The sequence below is a fragment of the Candoia aspera genome, chromosome 3, assembly GCF_035149785.1.
Source record: "Candoia aspera isolate rCanAsp1 chromosome 3, rCanAsp1.hap2, whole genome shotgun sequence".
NCBI lineage: Eukaryota > Metazoa > Chordata > Lepidosauria > Squamata > Boidae > Candoia > Candoia aspera.
Genome location: NC_086155.1, coordinates 74,557,892 through 74,582,753, shown reverse-complemented (window position 1 = coordinate 74,582,753; position 24,862 = coordinate 74,557,892). Strand labels below are relative to the sequence as shown.

Here is a 24,862-nt window from a genome sequence, read left to right as displayed (position 1 = left end):
AACGAAACGATCTCTACTCTTCCCATCAGCAAAGCTAACACAAACTAGCACAAAACATTTGTTTTGAGTGCCTGCATAAAAGTAGGATTATATGCAGAGTTGGCAAAAAGCCATGGCAACTGCAGGCCTGTCAAAGAGATCTCAGACTATTTGCTCTGGTTCATAGATTCAGTCAGGTTGTATGGTGGAGGAAGGAAGCAAGACACTCCCTTTCACAGTGTAGATTATCTTAAGTGTGAACAGAGTTATTCTGCAGGAATGCTGAGTCTTGCTTAAAAAATTATGAACTGGATTATCCACTTTATATTATATTTATATTATACACACACATACACACACACATATATATAATTAAAAATGTACATTAGGCATCTATACAGAAGGATCAGTCAACATCATTAGTTTGGTCATTTTACCTGAAATGGTACCAAACATAAATGTAAGGGCAAGACTATTTCAATCTGAAATACTCTGGTCTATCTTCATAGAGCAGCCTTATCTGTGTCCTTGTATAAATTGAGTTTCAGATTGTTATCACTCATTGAGCCAATAATCAGGATTGCTGTTTTGGGGGAAGTTGAGAGAAAAATATGTGGTGTGGTATCATCTCTATAGTGTTGTCATCAAACTCTCAGCAATTGTTCTGTGCTCACCTGGAAGCATCATAGCAAATAAAACAATACAATTAAAAGAATAAAATTCTAATGTCCGCAGAGAAGAATCGCCAAAACATGGAATGGAAGTGATCCAGTGGAATCTCCTGAAAGTTTCTAGAATAACTGACTGATTTGACTGATCTTGTTATATTTTTTAAGGTTCTATTTTCTTGCACTCAGAACATTTATTTTCATAAAAGAAGTGTTTATTTTTATATTGAGAAACACACCCACACACACATTTGTATTTGTACATTCAGACTTAGCAAGTTGTGCAAATGCATCAGCTAGACCTGGCTAAATGTATTCTATGACCTTTCTAGAATGTGTAGCATTTTTCCTAGTTTACACAGTGACAAACCCTGATTACACAGACTCGTCTCTCACTGTTTACTCAGCAGCAAATTTCTAGTCACACAGAATTCTTGAATTTCTTATTGAAAACCAAATTTCTCAACGAACAATTTTATCACAGTTGTGCAAGAATGTGAATATGTTCCCTTACCCTTCCTTGTGAAGCCACTTTAGTGGCCTGCTAGAACCACTGAAATGGAGCACAGCTTAACACAGCTTAGAAGCTGTACTCAGAAAAAGAATATTATCTTAAAATAGCTTTAATGAGCACATCAGAGAAACACAGGTTATTGATCTTAGACTTTCAGCCCTCCCAAGCATAAAGAATTACACGCTTAGACAGATTAGGTTAAGATAAGTAAAAAAATATCTTACTGACTTTATTGTTGGTTCTGTTACATTCATCTTGGTGGAAAAGATGAAGTTCATTTGTTCTTCTGTTCTTTCTAAATACTTAGTTTGCCCTAAACCCTCAGCCCTATTCGCTGCCAAGGGCTACATGAAAGAAAGGGGCAGAATCCTTCATCAAGGTCCGAGCACATGGCCCTGATGAATGGAGAGCAGAGCAGCATGCTTGCTTCTCCCTGGGTGGAAGGAGGAGGAAGAGAGAGAGAGGAAGTGGGAGTGGCAACAAACAGCTTCCTCAGAGTTGCATTGTGGGACAACTCAATTTACATGCTAATTCACCTACTAATGAGACATGCTGGATTTGCCAGGACTTCCAACACCTTGGAACTAACCTACTCTCAAACCACTAGTGTCAAAATACATGTTGCCCTACAAGATAAGGAGTTCTGCAGTTTCAATATGTATTTTTTCATTAAAGCTATTCATTTGAAGTTAGCATTAATTGCAGTATTATGCTGCAACATATAATTTATTTTTTGCATTATAATTCAAAATTACTTGCTAAAGTAAGATGCTTTTATTGAAATATTTATCAAACAGAAACAGTCCTGAAACTTCATAAACTTCTAGTGAGAAATAATATTTCATTACAGTACTGTATATTACATCAAAGATCATTGGAGGGCAACACTCTCCAAGATTTATGCATAATGCATGTGAAGAAACATTGCACTTTATTGTGAGCACAACAGAATGTAACCCATAATCAATGTCTTGAAAAATATGTGGCTAATGACTGAAAGCTAAATCATTTTCTCCAAGCTTAGTTTAACTATTTCTTCAATGAAATGGCAGTTTATATTAGCAATAAATCAGTTGTGACCTATTCCTAGAATTTAACAAGCAGTTTATTATAGTAAACAGTCTATGACTTCACTAAGGCCTACCTATCATTAAATTCTGAAATGCACTGATTTGTACTAATTATTTCTTAAGTAGCATAAGCTTACACTGTTCTTCAGTGATTGAAAAAACAGTCAAGATGTTTCTAGCACAATACATTAATAATCCACATAGAACTAATGTTTAATGCAAGGTTTAATTTATGTTTTAGCTCATATTTGGATTATGTGAAATAATTATAAATATGTGCAGAGTACATTGCCCACATTAGGGAAGACCTATGAACATTGTAATGGTAGTTATATAGTAAGTATGATCACATAAAGAAGAAAGTCATGTTTTATAACATTATCAAGTAGTAACATAGCTGTATATAAATATTGCATATGATAATCTATATTCAGGTTATGTCTATAGTAGGAAAAATGGTTTTGGAGAAGAGATGAGAATAACACAGAAGAGAGTGCTGAAACTGATCACAACTATATTGCTATCTTTTCCAACCTAATGGGCTCTAGATATGCTGGATTTTAGTTCCTGTATTTCCTAGTCAGCATGTCCATGTTCTAGATAACTTATGATGAATATTTTAAGATACTGCTGTGCCCAGTCTCCAGGTGTAGCAATAATTTTCAAGGTCAACTGGCCTATAAATCAATACTCCCAGTATCTACTAAGGTTCAGTTTAAGGGAATATGGGGAAAATCACTATCCCACCCACCCACAACTATTGTATCTGCCCAAGCCAGTGTAACATGGAGAACAACAGGCTTCAGTTCAACCCTAGCAAGACTGAGTGGCTTTGGGTGTTAGGGTCCTCAGGTATTAGGGTCCTCTAGTTCTGGGGACTTTCCATCTCTTGTTCTGGATGGGGTTGCACTATCCCAAACAGAACCTATGAGCAATTTGGAGGTCCTCCTGGACTTGCAGCTCCTGTTTGAGGAACAGGTGGCAGCAGTGGACAGGAAGGCCTTTGTGCAACATCATGTCATGCACCAATTGCACCCATTCCTGGACTAGGAGGCTCTGCTCACAGTCACTGATGCCATGGTCACCTCTAAATGAACTATTGCAATGTGCTTTACATGCAGCCGCCCTTGAAGAACATCTGGAAGTTACATCTGGTACAGAATGCAGCAGCATGGGCAGATACGTGTGCTGCTTGATCAGCGTACATTATAGCTCTGCTCTGCAAGCTGCATAGGTTGCCAGTATGTTTCTGGGTTCATTTCAAGGTGCTGGTAATGACCTATAAATTGTTTCATGGCATGGGGCCAGGTTTTTTGAGGGACTGTCTCTCCCCAATTATGTCTACCTGACCCACTAGGTCAGGCAGGAGAGGCATGCTCTGGGTCCTGTCTATTAGAGAATGTCATCTGGCAAGGGCCAGGAAGAGAACCTTTTCTGTCATGGTGCCTATCTTTTGGAATATCCTCTCCCCAGAGATAAGATTAGCCCTGACGCTGCTGGCTTTTCGCAAGGCCTTAAAACATGGTTTGACACCAGGCTTGGGGATCCAGGTGTGTGATAATGCCTGTGCAATGGTTATGTTGATTTGTTGGTAGTGGTTCTGATCTTTTACCTCAGCTGCTGATTTGTGTGTGTTGTTTTCATAGTGTGGTGTTTTATGATGTTTTTAACAGTTGTTAGCTGCCCAGAGCCATGAATTTGAGATGGGCAGTCATATAAATTGAAATAATAAACAAACAAACAAACATTGAGAAAGAGTAGAAAGAACCAATAAAATGTTACATAGAAGAGATTGCTAGAAAGGAGAAAAGAAATATTAAACTTTTATTTAAATAGGACGTTTTTTCTCCATGCATGGACCAAAGAAAATCTCCGTTCTTGTTTACCCTTTTTACAAACAAGCAGTACTAACCTCAAAAACTTTCTATGCCAACCATACCACTCCTGTGTTGCTTCTGACCTTCTACCATGGCACTCACAGATGGGTGTTGGATTTCACTGAGTTTCATTTTCTCCCCTAAGTAAGATGCCTTTGTATTTGAATATTTTCATTCCCTTCACAGAGTCTCCTTTATTGGCAACAAAAACTGAGTATGCATTGTGCCTTTATGTACACCCGAGAAAGAAAAGACTGTGTTCTTGAAGTACACTTTCCAGGATTTAACACATTGTGATTCCTAGGATTTATAATTCAGCAACATCTGGAAAGCTACAGTTCCTACTTCTGGGGTTCTATAGTATGAAGATGCTAAGGGAAATAAATTTGATTGTGTCAGCTTCAGCATTTACATCTGCTATGAACTTGAATGGATGGGTGTGGATAGAACAAGAGAACTGTGAACTGGATGTTGAAGCTGATGCTAAAAGCTAGAGCATTGGGGGGAAAGCATGCATTTTTGTAAAAGGCATTAAAATAATCTAAAAATATTGATAAAAATATTTATCAAAGAAATATTAAAGAAGAATGAAGAATATGAATGAAAGAATTGGGGAAGAGGTAGAACTTGGGACAAAATGAAAATTTTGGAAGGCAATAATCACCAACCCAATTTTATACAGCTTGTATTATAAAGAGATAAAAGGCATAGGAAGTAAGAAATAAGCATTAGTTATTATGGGGACTTTTCACATACATAGGCAAAAAAATAATCTTAAAGAAATAATGTTTACATGAACTTCATGTTAATGGACTAATGGGTGGGAAGGATGTCTGTTACTCAGTCACGGCCTCTGAATCACAGAATATGACATTGTGGGAATCTACATCACTTTTATGATGACATATGTTACACATATTTGTGTAATGAAAACTTACACAGGTGACAGAAATCACAGTGGAAATTTGGTCTGCTACATACAAAGTCTGCTGAGTCACAGCCTGACAAATTGAATAACTTGTTATTTATTTATTTTTAGGGCAATTGGCTACATCATGTCTACATTATTCTATCCAATAATAACCTTTATTCTTATCGCAATCTGCATTTCATACTGGGCAGTGACAGCTGTGTATCCTTCTTTCTATCAAAGAGTAAGTGGCCACAGGTTATTTCCACATCTCCAGGTCAGCATTTTTTTGGTACATACATGCGTTCACTACATATCCATCACACTATTACCTTTAGGAACATTATATAGAACGCAGAAAAAAGTAACAAATAGTAAATATTTAAAAAGGAAGGAATGAAACAAGAAAAAGGAAACATTGCTAAGTATTATATAACACCGTTCACTGTACCTTTCTATACTCTTCTGCCCTAGCAAGCCATCTTTGTTTCCACCAAATTTTTAGATTACTCCATGCACTGCCTTTCATTCTGTAGACTTCTCACCTCTTTCTTTTTGAGGGTCTTATTAATGCCATCCAATTACAACCTTCTTTTTCTACTCCTTCCTCTAGATCCATTATTTCTGCCTTCATATATTGGTTTGGCAATTCAATCCTAATTCATTCTTTCTCTGTGACCAGCTTCTTTTATACTTCTTTCATACTTTCATTCTTTCACTCTTCTATTCAATCCATTTTTGTATTCTTCACCCATTAATTTTTTACCCTATTTTTTCTTTTGCTACTACACACATTTCTCAAGTAACCCATTCCCACTGCATTCAGCTTAATTTTGTTTCTCCTGACATATCTGACTCTGTTACATATAACATAGTGGGTAAAAGCATGCTATTACACAGTTGTTTTCACTTCTTCCAGCAAACAATCTTTCCTTGCAGTAGATGACACAATACCACTACTTTTCACTGGCATTTGCACATCTTAAAATGTTTCCATTTCCCATTGTTTTTATTTATTTTATTTTATTTTATTTATTTTATTTTTATCCCGCCTTTATTGCCACAGCACTCAATTTAATATACTTGCTCTAGTTTTTTGCAATTTATCTATAACTTGCAATCATTCATCACAATCTCCTTGTCAAAGTTAAGTACTTTGGTGGTTGATTCAATAATGTTCAGATCCATACTGTTTGTTGCATTTGCTGGAAATCGTTTGCATGCTCAGTCAAGAATATGGCATCATCTGCATACAAATTGTACATATATTCATCTTCCTAACCAACACACTTCTAACAAGCTTTGCTTATATAGTGATCCCTAAATACATTAAACAGTCAAGGGGAATCACACAAGCTTGTCTTATTCCCTGCTCAGTGTTAACCATTTGTTAAACATTCCATTTATTCTATGGCATCCCTTAGAGTGTGCTCTTAACACACTCACTAACCAATCTTAAACTCCATATGTATACAAAATTTTCATAATTCAAGCATATCCAATTTATCATACTTCTTTGCTAAACAATTAAAGAAGTGTCTTAACCTTCAGAGGGAGCTACATGTTGCATAGGAAGAAAAACTCTATCTCAATCTCACCTTAATTGATTCAGGTACCATGAATTGATGGGGTTTTTTTGCCATCAAAAGTGCAGAGGATTTGAGAAGTATCACGGACATTTGACTTGTTCAAGTAAATAAATGAAAAGAACCCCACAAAGTTCACTACGCATTAATATCTCACGTTCTTCAATGTTTTCTTAATTACTTACTTTCATACCCACATTCCTTCCCAGTGTTTCTCTTCTCGGTGATTAATTGTGGGTGAAATCCCTATAGAAAATGCAAGTTTCACACTGTTGTGACCTCTTTACATTTGGATAAAAATGTCTTGGAATATTAGATGGCTTATTTTTAAATTTTGAAATATATTTTTATTTATTTTTCTGAACTTTCTCAGTATTTTTCCACATAGCATCCACACTGTATATGTTTCCTTTTTCATCTGGTGCCCAAAATTACTTACAGGGATGCCCTTGTTATTAAGTAAAAGGGTAACAGTTTTTATACCTCTCATGAATTACTTGCAGACCAGGCAAATAGGTTTTTAGAAAATGCATGCATATTGTGGTTATCATATCCTGTGCTAGTCATTAAAAAAACAAACAGAAATTAAATGTATTCTTTGGGACTCTTCCTCTGGGTACAGAATGTTACATACTGTGTCTCTCTATCTGATTCCGTTTCTTACTTAACCCAATGAAATCAAGTTTCCTGGCTACATCAGGAGAACCTGTGTACAAAGTCATGGCTAATCAAAGTTTATGCAAGTATGCAAATTTGACCTGTTACCCAGAGGTAAGCATGCATACAGTTTGTTTTTAAACCCCATATATGTTCTAGCTCTTCATTAGTTAGTGTCCTATGTATTTATAATGTCAGTATAAACTTTGACATTTTAAAATTCCCCACATTGTTTCTAACAGATTTGCACAAATGAACCTTTTCAGTCCACTAAAATCTGTAACTGGGTGTAAGTTGCACTAAATGCAGAGAGGATTGCATTGAGCAGACATATAGAGGATTGCACTATTAGTTGTTTTGTTAGCTTTGTTAGCAACTTTCTGAAACATTGAAATACTAGAAATTTACTGAAGCCTATGAAGTACCTACAATCAGAGATAAGATACAGTACTTCTTAATATGTGCCAACTGGTGTGTGCCTTTAGGATGGTTTGTAAGAATCATTTGCCATATGAAGTAATTACCGGTTGAGATTTTTAAATTTTAACAGGTTGAATGACCTGTCATTCTGCTAAAACAAAGTTTCCATCACTTACAGAAGTTGTTTTTATTTTTATACCAACTTCAGATCCAGTATTTTGATTGTGCTTATGTAGTCTGCTTCAAGCTGTTTTTATAATATGTTACACAATACATTATTTCATTATCCCAGGTGTTGTACACATGAGTTTCACTAGTGCTTACACAATTATTAGCTGAACACTCCCCTCTGTTGTTCTCTGTCCATTAGGCTAACATTGGAAAGATCCATAGTTTGATATTGTACTAAAACATTTTAGTATATCCGACTGATGATTTTTCTTTTGTCATTGAACAGACTTTCAACACTACCAATGTGACCAAACTATGTCCAGGGGCCCAGTGTACATTTGCTTTCTATGGTGGAGAAAGTCTATACCACCGCTACATCTTAGTCTTTCAAATTATCAATGTGTTTGTCTTTCTCTGGCTGGTCAATTTTGCAATCGCATTGGGTCAATGTACCCTTGCTGGTGCCTTTGCTTCTTACTACTGGGCCTTTCGAAAACCGGCTGACATTCCATCCTGCCCGCTCTTTTCTTCATTTGGACGAGCAATACGGTAAGACATTAGGACTGTGTTTAAATTCAGCTCTGCCTCTATATTCCGTGACATGGAGGGAGGCAGGGGTGGGAGGAATAAATGCTATACTCAAAATGGTTGCATTGCAGAATATACCTGTCATGCTGACACAACTTCAACATGGTACAAAGTTGAAAAGGAGATCTTTCTGCAAATGGGAATGCCTTCTGACTATGTACGGTATACAGTTGTTCACAGATTCAGAATAAGAAAACAGTGAATATGTCAGGTTCAAAAGTTTAGAAATCCTTTCAGACAGTACTTTGTAACCCTTCCTTTGGCTGAACTACTATAACAGCTTCCAAATGTTTCTGATAGCCAGCTGAGCTATCAGCTAAGAGCTTTTCTATTCTTGCTTTTGGACCCTTTTTCCACTTTTTATAGGAAGAACTCAGAAATATTCTCAGGACTCTTTGAATACGGTGCATATTTGAGATCTTCCTACAGATTTTCAATAATATTCAAGTCTGGAGACCTGAAGGTCAATCTAAAGCTTTACCCTTTTTTCTCTAAGCACTTTGTAATTGATCTGGAGTTATGTTTTGGGATGGGCAAAAGTTTGAAAAGCAATAATTGACTCTTAGCTGGTTACAGGAAATATTTGGACAGTTATTTCTGCAAAGAAGGAGTTACAAAGTCGATTTCCAAACTTCTGCACCTGATGCATTCACCATTTTCTTATTTTTAAATCCATTAACAACTGCACATATATAGTCAGTACGCATTCACATTTACAGAAAATGTAGTATTAACTTTGTATGATACTGAGCTTGTATCAGCTCCTATTTACTTTGGCATTCGTTGAAACATACAGTTTGACCACTGGTACCTAAATGTTTCCATACAGCTATATTTTAAATGTAGCTGTAATTTCCTTTTGGTCCTAGCAATAGCAGTATATTAGAACTACAAATACAGTACATATTTTTTTAAAAATATACCTGATGTAATCCATAATGTTACATACAGGCAGTCCTCACTCTACAACCATTTGTTTAGCGACAGTTCAGACTTACAGTGGTACTGGGAAAACTGACTTATGACCGTCCCTCACACTTACGGCTGTTGCAGCATCCCCGTGGTCACATGATCACGATTTGGGCACTTGGCAACCGATTCACATTTATGACCATTGCAATGTCCTGCGGTCATGTGATTGTCATTTCTGACCTTCCTGGCTGGCTTCTGGCAAGCAAAATCAATGGGGAACCACGTGATTTGCTTAACAACCACATGGTTCCATTAACGCCTGCAGTGATTTGCTTAACGACTGTCACAAAAGAAGTTGTAAAATTGGGTTGGATTTGCTTAATGACTGCTTCACAAAGCAACCAAAATTCTGGTCCCAATTGTGGTTGTTAAGCAAGGACTACCTGTACTAGGATTTTTCTCAAGTTAATATTGGCCATATTAACCATTTTTTGTAACTCTGCTGGGTCTAGTAATACACCTGTTCCTGAAGAGTAACATTTGATTTTTTTTTCCTTAGGTATCATACAGGTTCTTTAGCGTTTGGGTCTTTAATTCTTGCGGTGGTCCAGCTAATTAGAGTAATCCTGGAATATTTGGATCACAAACTTAAGGGTGAGTTTCATAGAATAATACTTTGCCTTTTCGGATTTTGTCCACTAATATGCCTTCTCATTCATACGAAACAGATATTCTGTGGAAGCATTTATACACATATAGGACTAACCATGATTGGCTCACATATCTTGCTCCAGTGTTTCCATGTAAGGGATTGTGAGTTTCTTTGGGAAAATGTACTTAACAGCACAAGCCATTATTGGGAATATTGCCTTATCAAGATTGCTGATCATTGGTGAACACTCACAGTTCCTTTATAGCAAGCTATGATACAAAATATTTAAAGCTTTATGTTTCTTCAGCCCCTGGAATACTTCAGTTACAATTTTCATGCCCAGTAAAAAAATCTTTCATTTGGCATCTTACTGGCATTTTGTAATTGTTAAGAAATGTATTCTCTGTTTCATGCAGGCTCACAAAATGTATTTGCTAAGTTCTTGCTTTGCTGCCTCAAATGCTGTTTTTGGTGCTTGGAAAAATTCCTTAAATTTATCAACAGAAATGCTTACATCATGGTATGTATTTTTTTTCACTCTCATTTTCCAGTGCACTTCTATGTAATGTCTAGCAAATTATAATTGGTGTGGCAAATGCAGTTTTCCAGGTTTTTAATATAATGGTTTAAACCATAGCATTTAAACTATTTTTGGGTTGAAATGTTTATATTTCTTTCTGGGTACTAAAAGATATTTTCATATGATTGAAATTAGTCCATAGTAAATCTCAGACAACTTTAGTGACCAGGTGGTAAGTATTTCTGCTGAATTTCATCGGATAGTAATATACCTTTCAAATTACAATCATTAAGTGTATAGGCAAGAACTTAGCCTGGTGTGATCCAGTTTGGTAGCTATTGTAGCTCCTAGTCAGAATGGCTAGGAGTGTGACCAATTAAGATAGGCTGCCAATGAACAGAAGGGTAGAGGAATTATTTCAGGGATTTGGAGCTTTATCCTCCATGTATTGACTGAGAAGATACCAAGAAACACATCTGGATCCTGAAGCATAACTAAAGGTCCACTCAGGAATCCTGCCTGCAGGGCAAAGTATTCTTTATCAGAACATACATGCTAAGTGATACAAAATACATCACAAATTTGGGGTTATAAAAGCTAGCAAATGAGTCTCAAACTGTCTTGGGCTACATGGTAAAGTTATGTGGTTGGTTTTAGTTAAAACATTGGAAGATTGATTATTTCCATTGGTATTGCCAAAAAAAAATGCATTGATTCTTATGGGCTTTCTTGAGATATACAAGGAATATTTGGATATTTGACACTGCTAACTGTTGTAAGTATTGGCTCTTTTGCAATGACTGGAATCTCCAGTAGGAAGTTTTGGTTTGTTCTTTATATGATTGGTTCTCCAAATGACTTCTAATAACATGTAGATATGTTAACAGCTGTTACTGTTTTGCAGATTGCAATCTATGGTAAAAACTTCTGCACCTCAGCAAGGGATGCATTCTTTCTTCTCATGAGAAATGTGGTGAGGTATGGAGGCATAATCCAATAATACTCACATCACTAAAAATGTGCTTGATAAATGTTTTAAATATTCATATTATTCTCTGTTGTCTTAGGCTGCTTCCCTAACCTGATACCCTCTAGATACTTTGAGCCATAATTCCCTGAATTCCTAGCTGAAGGCTATGCTGTCCAGAAATTCTTGGAGTTGCAATTGCAATGCTTCTAGAGAATGCCAGCTTAGGAACGTTAATTTAAAGGCTAGATCACATTTTTAACTGTTTCGCACATTTTTTGAGAGAGAAATTTTAAAGCATGGACTAATGCTTTAAACAAGTTCTAGATACACAAAGGATATACAGTAGTTTACACCCCAAACATATAGTTATTTGAGTAATTTAAAAAAATGTTACATATAGAAGCATTAAATCAAAATGTTTTCAGTTTGTACCTTCTTGGGCTGTTCTGCTATTAACAGAAGTTTGCCATGGTGTGGAGGCCAAGAAGAAGGGGTGGAGACAAAAGAGGCAAGTAAGCCTATTCCCATGTCAGGAGTTTTGTACTAAGAACTTCTAACAGGGTAAATAATGCAACACATAAGCAGGTCCCACAAGTACAGCTCTCCATTCAATCTGGGACATGGCTTAATGGTGTAGAGAGCGGTACTCAAGTTCTAGCAGGCCTAAATACAGCTCTTCTCTACTTCTAGCTTTATGCATGGAAGTCCAAGAGAATACAGAGCAACGCTGTGTGTTCATTCCTGGCCTCTGTCTAATGTAATCCTGCAACATGTTCATCTGAAAAGATACTTAAGATAGTTAAGTTCCACCCCGGCCCCAGAAAAAGCTGTTGTTGGCCAAGATGGTACTAGGAAGAAAGCTGGATCCAAGTAAGGCAGTTATCTGGCCTCTTCCTCTGATGCAGCCTGGTGAAAATATATCACTACCTTCTTCCATGGATTTCACAGAATTTGGGGAGGCTAGGCTTTATCCTAGTCCTTTCAATAAGCATCAGTGGTGTGTGTATATTTTGACCTTGATGTTTCACATCAAAGCCAACTTACTCTTGAGCTACTGCTACCAATCATCATTAATTTGTTATGTTTCCATGACACTGAGTTTGCTACTTTAAATTATAAAGTTACAAAATGCAATGCTAAAACTTACCTTAAATCCCTAACCTAACAAGCATATTAAAAATGTGCTTTCCCAATCTGTAACACAAACAGTTTCTCAGTAAAACTATCAATACTTTCATCGTTAAAATGCTTGTGTGGTATGTTAATTTTGACACACAGGCGTGTACAGTATTTTTGCATAACAGTCAGCAAATAAAGGAATATCTGCCTTTTTTCCAATAATTTAAAATACCAATCTTTGCTTCTCTGAGGAAATTAATTATCAGTTCTAAATCTTTCTCTAAAATGAGATCCTTTAGATACATAGAAACAGTATGTTACATGGTTATCAAAGTAATCTTAGTATAACAGCTAGAAACAGACCCATACTACCTTTTGGACCAAAAACAATATCATATCAGTTTTCTTCTCTGTTGCACAGGGTTGCAGTCCTGGATAAAGTAACAGACTTCTTATTATTCCTGGGTAAAATCCTTGTTGCTGGAGGTGTGGGTGAGTCAATCAATTAACTCTCCTTCCTTCTTTTCAGCTTTGTTAAGGCTACTGGATCACGTTGAGAATTTGTTGATATGAGACCTCTCTAATTGCAGCCTTTTTATGACTGGAGCTCACGTAAATAAGCACAGTAAAGTCTCATTATCTCATTGTTTCATAGGACATTCATTATACAGTAAATGAGGAATGCTTAGATCATTTTAGTGGGATAAATCTAAACAGAAGACAAGCAAATTAATTCATGGAAGAATAAGGGTAGAGGAATTATGCTGACTTTGAAAAGCTTTGACTCCTATTTTCTACCTTCTGATTTTTGCTTGGGAAGACAGATTTACTGAAATAATCTATAATCCTATGAATTGCAGCCATAACTGCCCAGAGTCCCTCCTTGTGGGGTCGATGGGCGATGATAAATTTGATAAATAAATAAATAAAATAAGAGGAGCCATTAGATTTGCATGAATATTTGAATTGTCTGGCTTACGAAATTACTTCAGCTTTCCTTTGCTTTACAGACCTGTGAAGGTCGTAAATGTAAAGTTACTTTTTCATCACTGCTGTAACTGTGAACAGTCACTAAATGAGGCAGTTGCTAAATGAGGACTACCTGTAAAATATTACTAACTCAATAATCATAACTCCAGGCCCAGTGTACCTACTGTAGCAGCAATAATTACACCTAAAAGGAGTTGTGGAGATGTTCCCTTTAAATGTCTTTGCCAAAGTAGATGCCAACTATAAAACTTAAATTAATTAAAAGCAGTTAACATGCATTTAATAATTTTACTCTTCTGTCATATGAAAAATTACAATATATTGGCAGTGTTTAGAGGGACTTTGGGAGCTGTATCACAGGATTTCAACATTTCAGTCTGAGGTCTTAGATCTTGTCTTTTTGCCTTTTCTAATAAGTAGGGATTAGTTTGAATCAGATGTAAGAAATGTACTGTGGACTGGATTTAGTTCCTAATAAACAGCTGATGAGTTCTTCCTGACTGTTGAGATCTGCTCTTTATGGATGAATTTAGACTGGGATCTCCTAATTGTGTTCTAAAGCTAGAAATTTTATAACATTTATAAATAGTTTGATTTTGATTTTCTCCTATTTTGATTTTTGATTTTTCTTGATTTTCTGAAATTTTCAGCTTCTCACCTCTTTCAGTGATTTTGAACTTTTAATTTATTGATATCCAGTTTCATCTAAAATTTGCTCAAGTTAAGGAATCTAGAACGAGCAGAAACAGAACTTTTTAAAAACAGCTTAAAGTTAAGAGGTATATTTGAGGACTTCATTAAAGAAATTCTAGAAGGAGATATCAAAAAACCTTACTTAAGACTTACCTTGACATGGATATGTATGAAACTCTAAAAATTCAGGAAATCTATAGAAGAAAGTTTTGGGCAGCATGAGTGAGAATATTGCTATGAAATATACTTGTAAAAATCAAGACTAAAGAGCAATACTGGAATCAAAAAGAAATGAAACTTAGAAATACTTTAAAACTTAGAAATACAGTGATTGAGATTCTATCAGATGTATTCCCCAGATATATTTAGGAAGAGAATTCTGAGATTTTTGACCACTGTCCTTCAGTACAAAAAGACTGAGGCCTTATCCATAATAGGAGAGGGGAATAAGGACCAAGAAGACAGAAGAACAAAAATTGGACCAAGCAGGTGGTACTTCATCATAAATTAATCTAAGAATCATCATGATTCAGATTAAAATATTTTCAACCAATATTGATGGGATGAATAAATCCATTTAAAAAGGAAAAAAACCTTTTTTAAGGTGAAAAAGGGTATATTATAAGTTTGCAAGAGACACATTAAAATGATTACTTGGAATGTAGACATCTTGGTCTCTAGAATTAATGTCAGAACTGGCAACAAACCAGAGAAATTTTTGATCATCAGTACCTTTGTCTTGCTGATCTTCTGTTTCAGATTATTTCATTCTCTCCAGCTCTCCACAACCTTCAGGCACTATGTAAGAACCTTCACCACATCTCCTGCTTGGTCCAGGGTAGGGATATACACCTGAGTAAAATCAAATATTGATGATCCCTCACCCACTGGAAAACTTCCCTTAGCAATTTCATGTAAATGTTAAAAAGAAGGGAGCAAGTCCTTGGCACCATACACAGCAGCAGCCAGCAGCTGTAGCTCAACTGTTCATTCTCCAGCATCACAAAACAGGAACCATTATTTGGGAAGAAATGGAATAATTGCAGAACAGTGCCATTCCTTCACTACCCTCACAGATGATCCAGAAGGATATCATAGTTGATGGTATCAAAAATTACTGAGAAGTCTAAAAGGATCAGGAAAGCTACACTGCCTTCATCCAAGTTCTGGCATAGGTCATTGTCCAGGCTGAGTCCAAACCCAAGTGAATGTGAGTGATTTTATCAACAAAATGTTTAGAAAACATGTCACAACAGTATCTTCCAGAAGATCATCCTGCCCATCCCTTTTCAACATGGAGCAGTCCAGCAACAGTGCCACTGATACCGCAAGAGCAGAGAGACTTTGATGCTTTGCCAATTCTACCAACACTGTGTAGAACCAAATAGGCACTGTTACCTGTGATTGTCATATTTATTCCTCATCTTTCTCCACTGGTACTCTAAGCATTTCTTCTTCCACTTCATCTCCTGGAGATCCTCAGTAAACCCAGGAGTATCCCAAGATCAATGAACAGAGAGAGGCTGCTCAGGATCAGTCATATCCAGTGCTCAAGCTGCTCTGAATTATAGGGATGCAGTATTGGCTGCCAGATCACTGAGGAAATCCCCAAGTGCTTGCAGGAAACCCACTGGATCTATAAGTTGCCTGGGGCAGATCATCCTTACAGAGGTCATAGAAGGCAGTGAGGCTGATATTGGGCAGGAGGTGACCTAATCATGACAATCAAGTAACAGTGAAATTGGTTAATGCTTTCTTTGTGCTTAAGACTAAATTCCTGGGGTTAATTAATTTACATACTTTTTCTTTCCTCCTTAGCATAGATGTTATTCTAAATTAGTATATCAATTTATCACTAAACATGCTGAGTAAGATTAATGGTAAATGGTTAAGTGGTTGTCCAAGAAATAAACTAGATAAGCTTTTTAAAATCAAGTTTAGGTTGCTTTTCTGTTTTGCTAACTGCATGTGTTATTAAAAGAGATTGAAGACATGATTAAATTGATTAAAATCTTCTGGTTGCATGAATCACTCACAGATAATTAATTGGAATGCCAATTTTAGACCATTAAAATACTGAGGATAATTAATGTCAGGATTTATTGTTTGGAAAATCCTATGTTAAGATCTCTTGCGGGCCTTCTTTCTGAAAATGCATGTATGTTTAAGGGGGATGTATAAATGGCTTGGAGGTAAATAGGTGAATAAATCATTTATATAGTGTATTTGTGTGTATTCCCAGACGTGGAAATATCTATTGGCAGTTATATTCTTTGTTTCAAAACATGAGAGATAAGGGTTTTAAAGTGCTACTAAATCATATGGTAGCTAATACCCTGTGCTTTTTTTTCCTGCAGGAGTCCTAGCCTTCTTTTTCTTCACACACAGGATACCAGCATTCACACAAGAAGCACCATCACTGAATTATTATTGGGTCCCACTCTTGGTAAGTTCAAATTATGATTTAATGGTCCAAGCCTGGTGTTGGCATTTGACTTGCTGAGACAATTGTTGGGATTCATGCTTCCTCCCAGAAGAAACAATACCACACCTTGATTTGTTTTGACTGTGGTTTGCTTAAAATATCTTTGCTCAATGCTGACCAGATAAGTTCTGGGGGAAGTGTCTGCAGCTACAATACTATCTCAGTCTCCACAAGATGGCTCTGGTTCACATTTTGACAATATGAATTGCAGGTATGGGAGACAAAATTTAACTTGAGATTGATGCTTGGATCCCAATTCATATTTCAGACAGGTAGCATGGTGCTCTCCAGATACTTTGGACTACGTCTTCCGGCTTTACTTGCTAGTGTCATATTGGCTAGGGCTGATGGACATTGGAACCCAAAACATATGGAGGTCCCAGGTTGTTTGTCTTGCTCTACCAGGTTTTCTGCACTTCATTTTGGATTTTTTAAAAAGCAAGGAAGTCCATGACTATTACTGTGTTTTTAAAGAAAGGTTTGGGAAGAGAGAAGAGGCAATGAATTACCAGCATGTTGCAGTGGGTTCATGTAACATTAAAGGAAGATATAACATGAGACTACTGTGCTCCATTCAGAAAGCTACTAATGGGATTTTATTTTGCTATTAATAGCCTTGTCAACTGTACCAGTTCTACAAAATCTGGGGAAAACCACTATTATTTTCTAAGTTTAAAGTCAGGAACATCTTGGGAAAAGCTATCATGAAAATGTAGCTTTAACATGGTTTTCTTCTTTTCCAGACTGTCATTATAGGTTCTTATCTAGTTGCACATGGATTCTTCAGTGTCTATGCAATGTGTGTTGATACACTTTTCCTCTGTTTTTGTAAGTAATCAGCCTTTTGTGATTTATTTCCTCTTTCAGTAGTGCTCAGATAAAGGGTTGCTAAGTCAGCTTCCTAACAGAATTCATGAATATATTGGAGGGATCCATTTCTTGACTTCTCCATTTTTATTGAATAGGTAATCACACGTCAGATGTGATTTCATTAGTCAGCTAGTGAAATATTACTATTGCTAATTACTATCATGGCTTTTTTGAGGAACTGCTCCATAATAATTACTAACAGGTTGCCACTAAGTATTTTATAGCTTCATTTTGTCCAGCAGCATTTCATTCACAGTAGATGAGTGTTACGTGTTCTTGCTAATAACACCCTTGCTGTTTTAATAATGACAGCAGTGTTGAATTTAATATAACATGTCTCCCTTGCAACTAGTTTGTCTTTAAAAGAGTAGGAAACATAATATATTTAACATGGGAGCATGGATTAGTTACTGTTCCCACGTTAGTCTGTGCTGTAAATGTGAGCAAGATTAGCTGTCCTTATGAAATTATAAAGATAAAAATGTCTTTGAACATACTATCCAGGGAAATCATACCTGCTATGGAGAAAGCACTAAAGACAGAGCTTTAGAGAAATGATCCAGTGCTCAATACGTAATTATGGTTCTTATGTTCCCTACTCTCAATCTTTTGGTTATAAATCAACCACTGGAGAATTTCACCTTTATATGACCTATAGTTGCATGGGAACTATAGTTGCATGGGAACTATAGTTCTATTTTTCTAGTTTTCCATGTCCCCACAATGTAATTTTTTTTAAAAAAAAATCATCTAACTTTCTTACATTCAAAATGTTATCTTATAATTTCAGTCAATTTACCATTAGGCTCCCCTCTACCCCACCCCTGCCCAAGACTACTGTGGAATACAATATTGGTATATTGTGTGCTTCACTACCAAGCATAAGTTAATCATTCTTAACCTGTTGCATGGGCAAAACATATGGCTCACAGCATGGCTCACTGCAGCTTGGCTATGACCTATATGGTGTTGATCTGAAATGGTGGACTGTATATGAATGCTTTTGTGATATTCTGCAATGGCACAAAACTGCAATTCAGCTCTACTGTTGCAGGAATTCTAACTACTGTTTTCCTCTCTTTCATCTGAATCTCTCCTTTGTTTTGGTTTGACTGCATGGCTGCTTTTGCTTTGGCTCTTTTTGACCATTTCATATTCAGGTGAAGATTTGGAAAGGAATGATGGATCTACAGCAAAACCCTACTACATGTCAGCTAGTCTGCACCGAATTTTGGGGAAGAAGGAACTGAGTACAAAAAAGTTAATGGGATAATGTTCAAAATGGCAACAGTGCTACTTTTAAGGAAGAAAAACAATTAAAAAGCAGGATGCATATAATTTAGACAAAAGATTTTTTTAAGTACTATGCTTCTGGTTAATACAGGTAGTCCTTGCTTAACGACCATTCATTTAGTGACAGTTTGGACTTACGACGGTGCTGGAAAAGCTGACTTACAACCGGTCCTTATACTTATGACCATCACAGCGTCCCTGCAGTCACATGATCACGATTTGGGCACTTGGCAACTGGTTCACATTTATGAATGTCACAACATCCTGTGGTCATGTGATCACGATTTTCAACCTTCCTGGCTGGCTTCTGGCAAGCAAAATCAATGGTGAATCACATGATTTACTTAATGACCACATGGTTCACTTAATGCCTGCGGTGATTTGCTTTAACACTCATCACAACAAAGGTCGTAAAATTGGGTCGGATTCGCTTAATGACTGCTTTGCTTAGCAACTGAAATTCCACTCCCAATTGTGGTTGTTAAGCAAGGACTACCTGTAAAACATTTGTGTTGCTTTGTACTATCTAAAAATAAGCAAATGGGCAACATTTTAAAGATGTCTTTTAACCGCTGTGAAACAAGGTCACATCATAGTTTTTATAGAGTGCCTATGAGAAAGTGTAAATGTGAAGCTTCTTTTTTTTAATCTTTAGCTCTTAGTGTTTTAATAACTTTTCTAACTTGAGAATTTGCTGTTTGAAATGACAGCCATTTTGATAACTTTTTTTATAGGTGTATATTTGTAAAGGATATTCAGGCAATTTTTCAAAGCACTACAATGTATCCTAATTAGCCATAAACAGGTCAAGATTATTGGTAACCAGCAGGTGGTCCTAAATTTGTAATGATGGTGCTATGGCTGTATTTTTACTGTATGTGCTGGTTGACAGCTATTTAAACTGTGACTAAAATATACTAATGGTTCCCTATGAAGAAGGGCACATTGCTAAGTCAGTCGCCTCCTAAAAATGGTATATGCTGAGATGGAGATAAATTGGGATCCTGCGAATTTATCTCAAAAAAGACAATGAAGGGTAAAGATTTTAAAAATCTCTTCAATATTTTTTTAAAAAAGAATGTTACGCCAATATCTATATTTAGTTTTTAAAGAGAAGTAAGTCAAGCAATAGCCTCTGCTCGCCATCAGATGCAATATTTATGAGTGCAGTTGCAAAATATTATTAGCGATACTGGTTAAGAGTGCCATGATTTTGTCTGTGCTATGTAAACATTTTTTGCTAAGTGAAATATCCATAAAATAAAATCCAGTGCTATTTTTTTTTCTATGAAAGAAGTCCTTCTAGACTAACTCAGTCTTCCCTAACCAGGTCTTCTGGAGATTTGTTGGAACTTCTGTTCCAGAATTCCCCACCAGCCCAGCCTTTGGTGAATGCATCTTTTGAAGGTGCTGGGTTGGAAGAGGCTGATCATGTTCTAAAAGTCTCAATTCATTAGCTTTTCCTCCTAAGTTTTTCTCCTTCTCTGTTGCTGCTAGACAAAGAAAAAGAATTAAGGGTTATTGCCTTTAGGTCTTTCTTGCGCTGCTTACATGAACATGGGATTGTTTTTCATACAGACAGGAAAGAAGAGAGAGAGACGTAATATGGATGAGTATTCCTTCTAGCTGAAGTAAGAACTGGTCTTGAGTCTCATACCAAAAAGTCATAATGAGTAAATGTCAAAAATTAGTATTCTGCATCCTAAAACAGAACACACTCTAGAAGTTTACATGCAAAGAAAAATGCAATTTTCTTATTCAGAATTAAAAATGCAATTAACTATAATCTCATTTTATGTTAGTAAGAGCTGGGGAGAGAATATACTGTAAGGAAGGAGAGCTTCATCACAGTCATGCTGCTTACTTAGGAATTGTCTCATGTGAACTTTTATTTCTGCTAAACGTTAAAACAATGGGTGGCCTTACTTATGTCGCTCCTGGGTCATGAGAGGCTTTTGAAATTAATATGGCATATTCTCTTAAAAAAACATGTAATCATGAAGTCCATTATTCCATCACGCTATAATTCTCTATTATTAAGACAGGGGTGATTGGCTTCAATTCCAATCGAAGCTTGTGTCCAAATTTGCACTGAGGATTCTACTTGTTCTCTAGTTCGTTGTACAAGTGCCAAGTTCCCATTCTAAAATTGGACTCACCAAAATTCATTCAAGTGAAGTCCCTAGTTCTACATTAGGCTGGACTTGGTTTTAAGATAATGGAGGAGTCCAACAGGTACTGCAATTTATTTGCTTTTAATTGGACCCATATAGAATCTCTAGGTGTTTGTTTTAGGATTTTTAACCCTTCTGTTGTAAACAAGAAGGTTTTCCTGGAAGTCCGTTCTGTTAAAAGAAGAGACTTATTTCCAGATGAGAATATTTTCTGAGGAAGGTGCTTAAATCATTCATATTCCAATGGACCTGAGAGAACTACCAATCTGAAATAAATTATGTATGTGCACTCAGCTGAATGCCCATTTCAGTGAGTAGATGTATTTTTTCACCAGACAAATGTAATTCATCCAGATTTCCACTCAGGCAGCTTTACTGGCAGAGAGAATATTTTGCTAATTCTACCTACTCAGCAAAAACTGTTCTGGAAGGTTGGGGAACTCTTTGAGACAACAGGAGAGATGCAGGAGGAACCAAGAACTGGTGAGAATCATTTGCCCTTCCTTCTTCAGCAGGAGGCTCTAAAAGATTCCGCCTTCCCCAATGGAATAGTCCCTACCATTTAGAGGCAGGCAACTCTGGGTCCCATCTGTGTTACTCAAACTGAGAGCAACGTGGTTTCCCTGGATGCAGGTATCCCAATCAAAAGATGCATAGACCCTCCTCACTAGAGCAATCACTGAGCAGTTGAGTATAAGCAGGCATCTACTGGGAATGACTCTAAAAGGCAACTTTTATCCATGGATGAGAGTAATTGTTCCACACATAGAGCATGTTTCAGATTAAATCATATTTAATTCAATGAAACTTAAGTTTTCCAGTTGCGATCCCTGCTCAAACATTAAACTATGGCAATATGTGATCCCAGCTGGTGTGTTGTTCACAAAGTGTTAATATCTTGGGGTGTTTAATAGGCAAAATCATTGGCTTAGTCATTGCTAAATATATCCTTACATATTAAATTTTAGGATTAGTCTTAAATATTGTCAACTGAGATAAATTCATGATATTCATTTCAAAAACAGCAAGACTGCACTTGTAAGTCACAATGCAACCCAGACTAAGGAGTCCTAGCGCTGGATTGTTTCTAGAATATTAGAACTGATTCTAATAATTGTTAGAACAGGGATGACAAGTGGAAAACATGGCTTGTTGTTATCCCACTGATTACAATAGGGGCTTAGCAATCAGTCCAAAGAAGCTAACATAAAGGAGGAAAAGCAAACTAAGAATTTGCCAAAGAAGCCACAGTTGCTTTTTTCACATTCAACTTTTATTCTGGCCTGTTTTTTATTTAAAAAAAACCATGGTTAAAATAAACTGTGATTTAATATGTGTAAGCACAGCCAGTAAACCCAGTGCGAAATGTAATGGACAAATGCCTTCAAGGGAAACATTCCAGAGCCGTCTTACTAATTAAGCATCTGAAAAACTGTGAAAATGCTAAGCAATAGCACTGAAATTTGGCTGCCATTCAGTCATTTGAAATGTTCAATAATGGCAAAGTGTACATCTGATAGACAAAATTCCTGAATATCTTTCTCAGAAATGAATGAGCATTAATGTGCAAACTAAGTAATAATTTATTTTTGAAAGACAAATAGCTTTGAACTTTGACTGATGTGTTTCTTAATCCTTGGAACAAACCCTGCTGTTTGTTAGAGTCTGTTTTATGCATATAGTGCTTTAACATAAAGCTAAAGCTTGATAAAATGCACTTCCTTGCTTTAGAGAAGTCATAATACTAGACAAATCATTTCTTGATGAGATGATCACTTTGAAATAGGCTTGGATCCTGCACTCATTCTAGTCAATGGCAAGGCAAAGGCCTTCTTGATTGAACTGGTGCAGCATCTAGCCCATCTGATTCTAAAGGGCTGATTATATTATTGCGCCAGTGTTTACAGTATAATAAATGCCAAAACATCCCATGTCTAATATATATTGCAAGGCACTTGCTGTTGTGCACAAAAGGGCCAGCAGATGGAAGTATAGGATTGGTTTGATTTTTTGCTCTCTGCCTTCCTTCCTCCTAGTGGAAGATTTAGAAAGTCAGGATGGTTCTACTGAAAGACCTTATTACATGAGTAAGTCTCTGCTGAAGATTCTGAACAAACATAACAAACAAAGCAAGAGACACTGATGGTCAGCTGTCCCGGCCACACCATTGCGTTGGGTCTGGTGCACTGTTTCTGCAATACGTTCTCAGCTTTTACATGTGCAAGTTTTATACCAAAGCTATTGTACTGTGAACCCATCCAAGTTTGAAATGATACTGATTTTAAAATTCCGGGGGATAGGGGAAATATGAGAGATTTTTTTCCCTTCTCTCTCTCTTTCCTTCTTTAATTCCTGTGGCTTGGATGTTTTGGAATGAAAGAGTATTAAAACGTTGGCTGTTGTTTTTCTTTATTTTTCTTCTGTGAAAAAGAGGTATGAAATGTTCTACTGTTGCAAATTTTGTTCTAGGTGAGTAAACAGATTTTTGAAAACCGTGTTAAAAGTTTCCAAGGAAGAAAAACTGTAAATGTCCTTTTCAATACATATGGTCAAAGAATATGTAAATGTCTCTTGACTGCATTTAAAGTCTTGTCACTTTCCTAGCCTGTACAGCTATGTGCTCCATAACAAAGTGCCTTACTGGCTATTGGTATCAACTAGCTTATGTTCCGAAGTTTACAAGCACCGTTTGAACCGTAAACCTACCATTGCTTGAAAAGATAAAAATCTTTTTCAGTTTACTTGTAAGTATGGATACAAGTTTGGTTGTTTTATCTAGTTGTAAAACCTGCAGTTTCCCACCAGCATCTGCTCCAAAAACAAAGCGGTGAGCAATGCTGCATTTAGGGGGGTGAGTTTTTCAGCTTAGCTTTATCCAGCTTGATTTATGCTTCAAGAAATTGAGTCTCTGCTGACCTTCCTCTTCAACATGTGATGCAACCCACATATAACCCTGTTTTCTGGGGTATTTATCAAACTTCCTCAATGCAGGAGATCAGAAATAGGTCTGCCAACTTTTCAGCCAGATGTTATATCTATCTTTTGAACAGCAGCTTGATCCACCACAATTAACAGTAAATGTTTATTGCTATGCTGAGAAATATTACCATATGACCCTGAATTTAAGACAGTCTTCCCCCCAAAAGAAGAGTAGCTTCGATAGGGAAAAAATATAAAGAAAGAGGAACATCCAAACCAATGCCCAGATCCTCATCCCACCCTTCCCCAATCTATCTAGGGTGGCATCAACTCCAGGACAAACCAAACTCCAGGTTCCGCCACCCCATCTCACAAAAGTATATCCGTACCTGCATACATACTGCCAGAAGCCACGTGCCAAAAAAGGGCAGACCAAGATTTAAAAAAAACCCAACAAATTATTAACTACTGATTAATATTGCCTGTAAAATAAGGTATATCATGGGGAAACAAAGCACCCTTCCTTCCTTCCTTCCTTCCTTCCTTCCTTCCTTCCTTCCTCTTTCCAACAGAAACAGCAAAAGAAGAAAATTACAAGGGATATGAAGTGAGGGAGATGGGTAGATCTGCTAGGAAGGAAAGAGAAGCCATATTTAGGAATTACAAAAAGGCTGGAAAATCATTTGGCAACCCCCTCCTCCTTCCAAGTTATTGCTAATAATTCAAAGTGCTTGTGCTTTTCTGCAGTGATGTTTGCAGTCTTTAGCACACTCTGCCCCCCCCCTTTTTTAGACAACTTAGGGAGAGCCCTTCCACCCTTTACAG

The 24,862-nt window shown here is 36.7% G+C and overlaps 1 protein-coding gene across 2 annotated transcripts in view; it reads left to right on the top strand.

Annotated features, from left to right (window-relative positions):
• Nucleotides 1–24,549, top strand: part of SLC44A5 (solute carrier family 44 member 5) — a 181,204-nt gene extending 156,655 nt beyond the window's left edge. Inside the window, exons 13-22 of one of the 2 annotated variants that reach the window (XM_063298135.1) lie at nt 5,148–5,240; nt 7,288–7,375; nt 8,139–8,401; nt 9,912–10,006; nt 10,421–10,524; nt 11,429–11,502; nt 13,035–13,105; nt 16,654–16,742; nt 17,525–17,609; nt 23,155–24,549. In XM_063298135.1, coding sequence (XP_063154205.1) covers nt 5,148–5,240; nt 7,288–7,375; nt 8,139–8,401; nt 9,912–10,006; nt 10,421–10,524; nt 11,429–11,502; nt 13,035–13,105; nt 16,654–16,742; nt 17,525–17,609; nt 23,155–23,261 — 1,069 coding nt within the window. In that variant the 3' untranslated portion in view covers nt 23,262–24,549. Of the gene's footprint in view, nt 1–5,147; nt 5,241–7,287; nt 7,376–8,138; nt 8,402–9,911; nt 10,007–10,420; nt 10,525–11,428; nt 11,503–13,034; nt 13,106–16,653; nt 16,743–17,524; nt 17,610–18,811; nt 19,194–23,154 lie in introns of those variants that run through there. The other variant, XM_063298134.1, reaches the window with a different exon arrangement.
• The last annotated feature ends 313 nt before the right edge of the window (nt 24,550–24,862 follow it).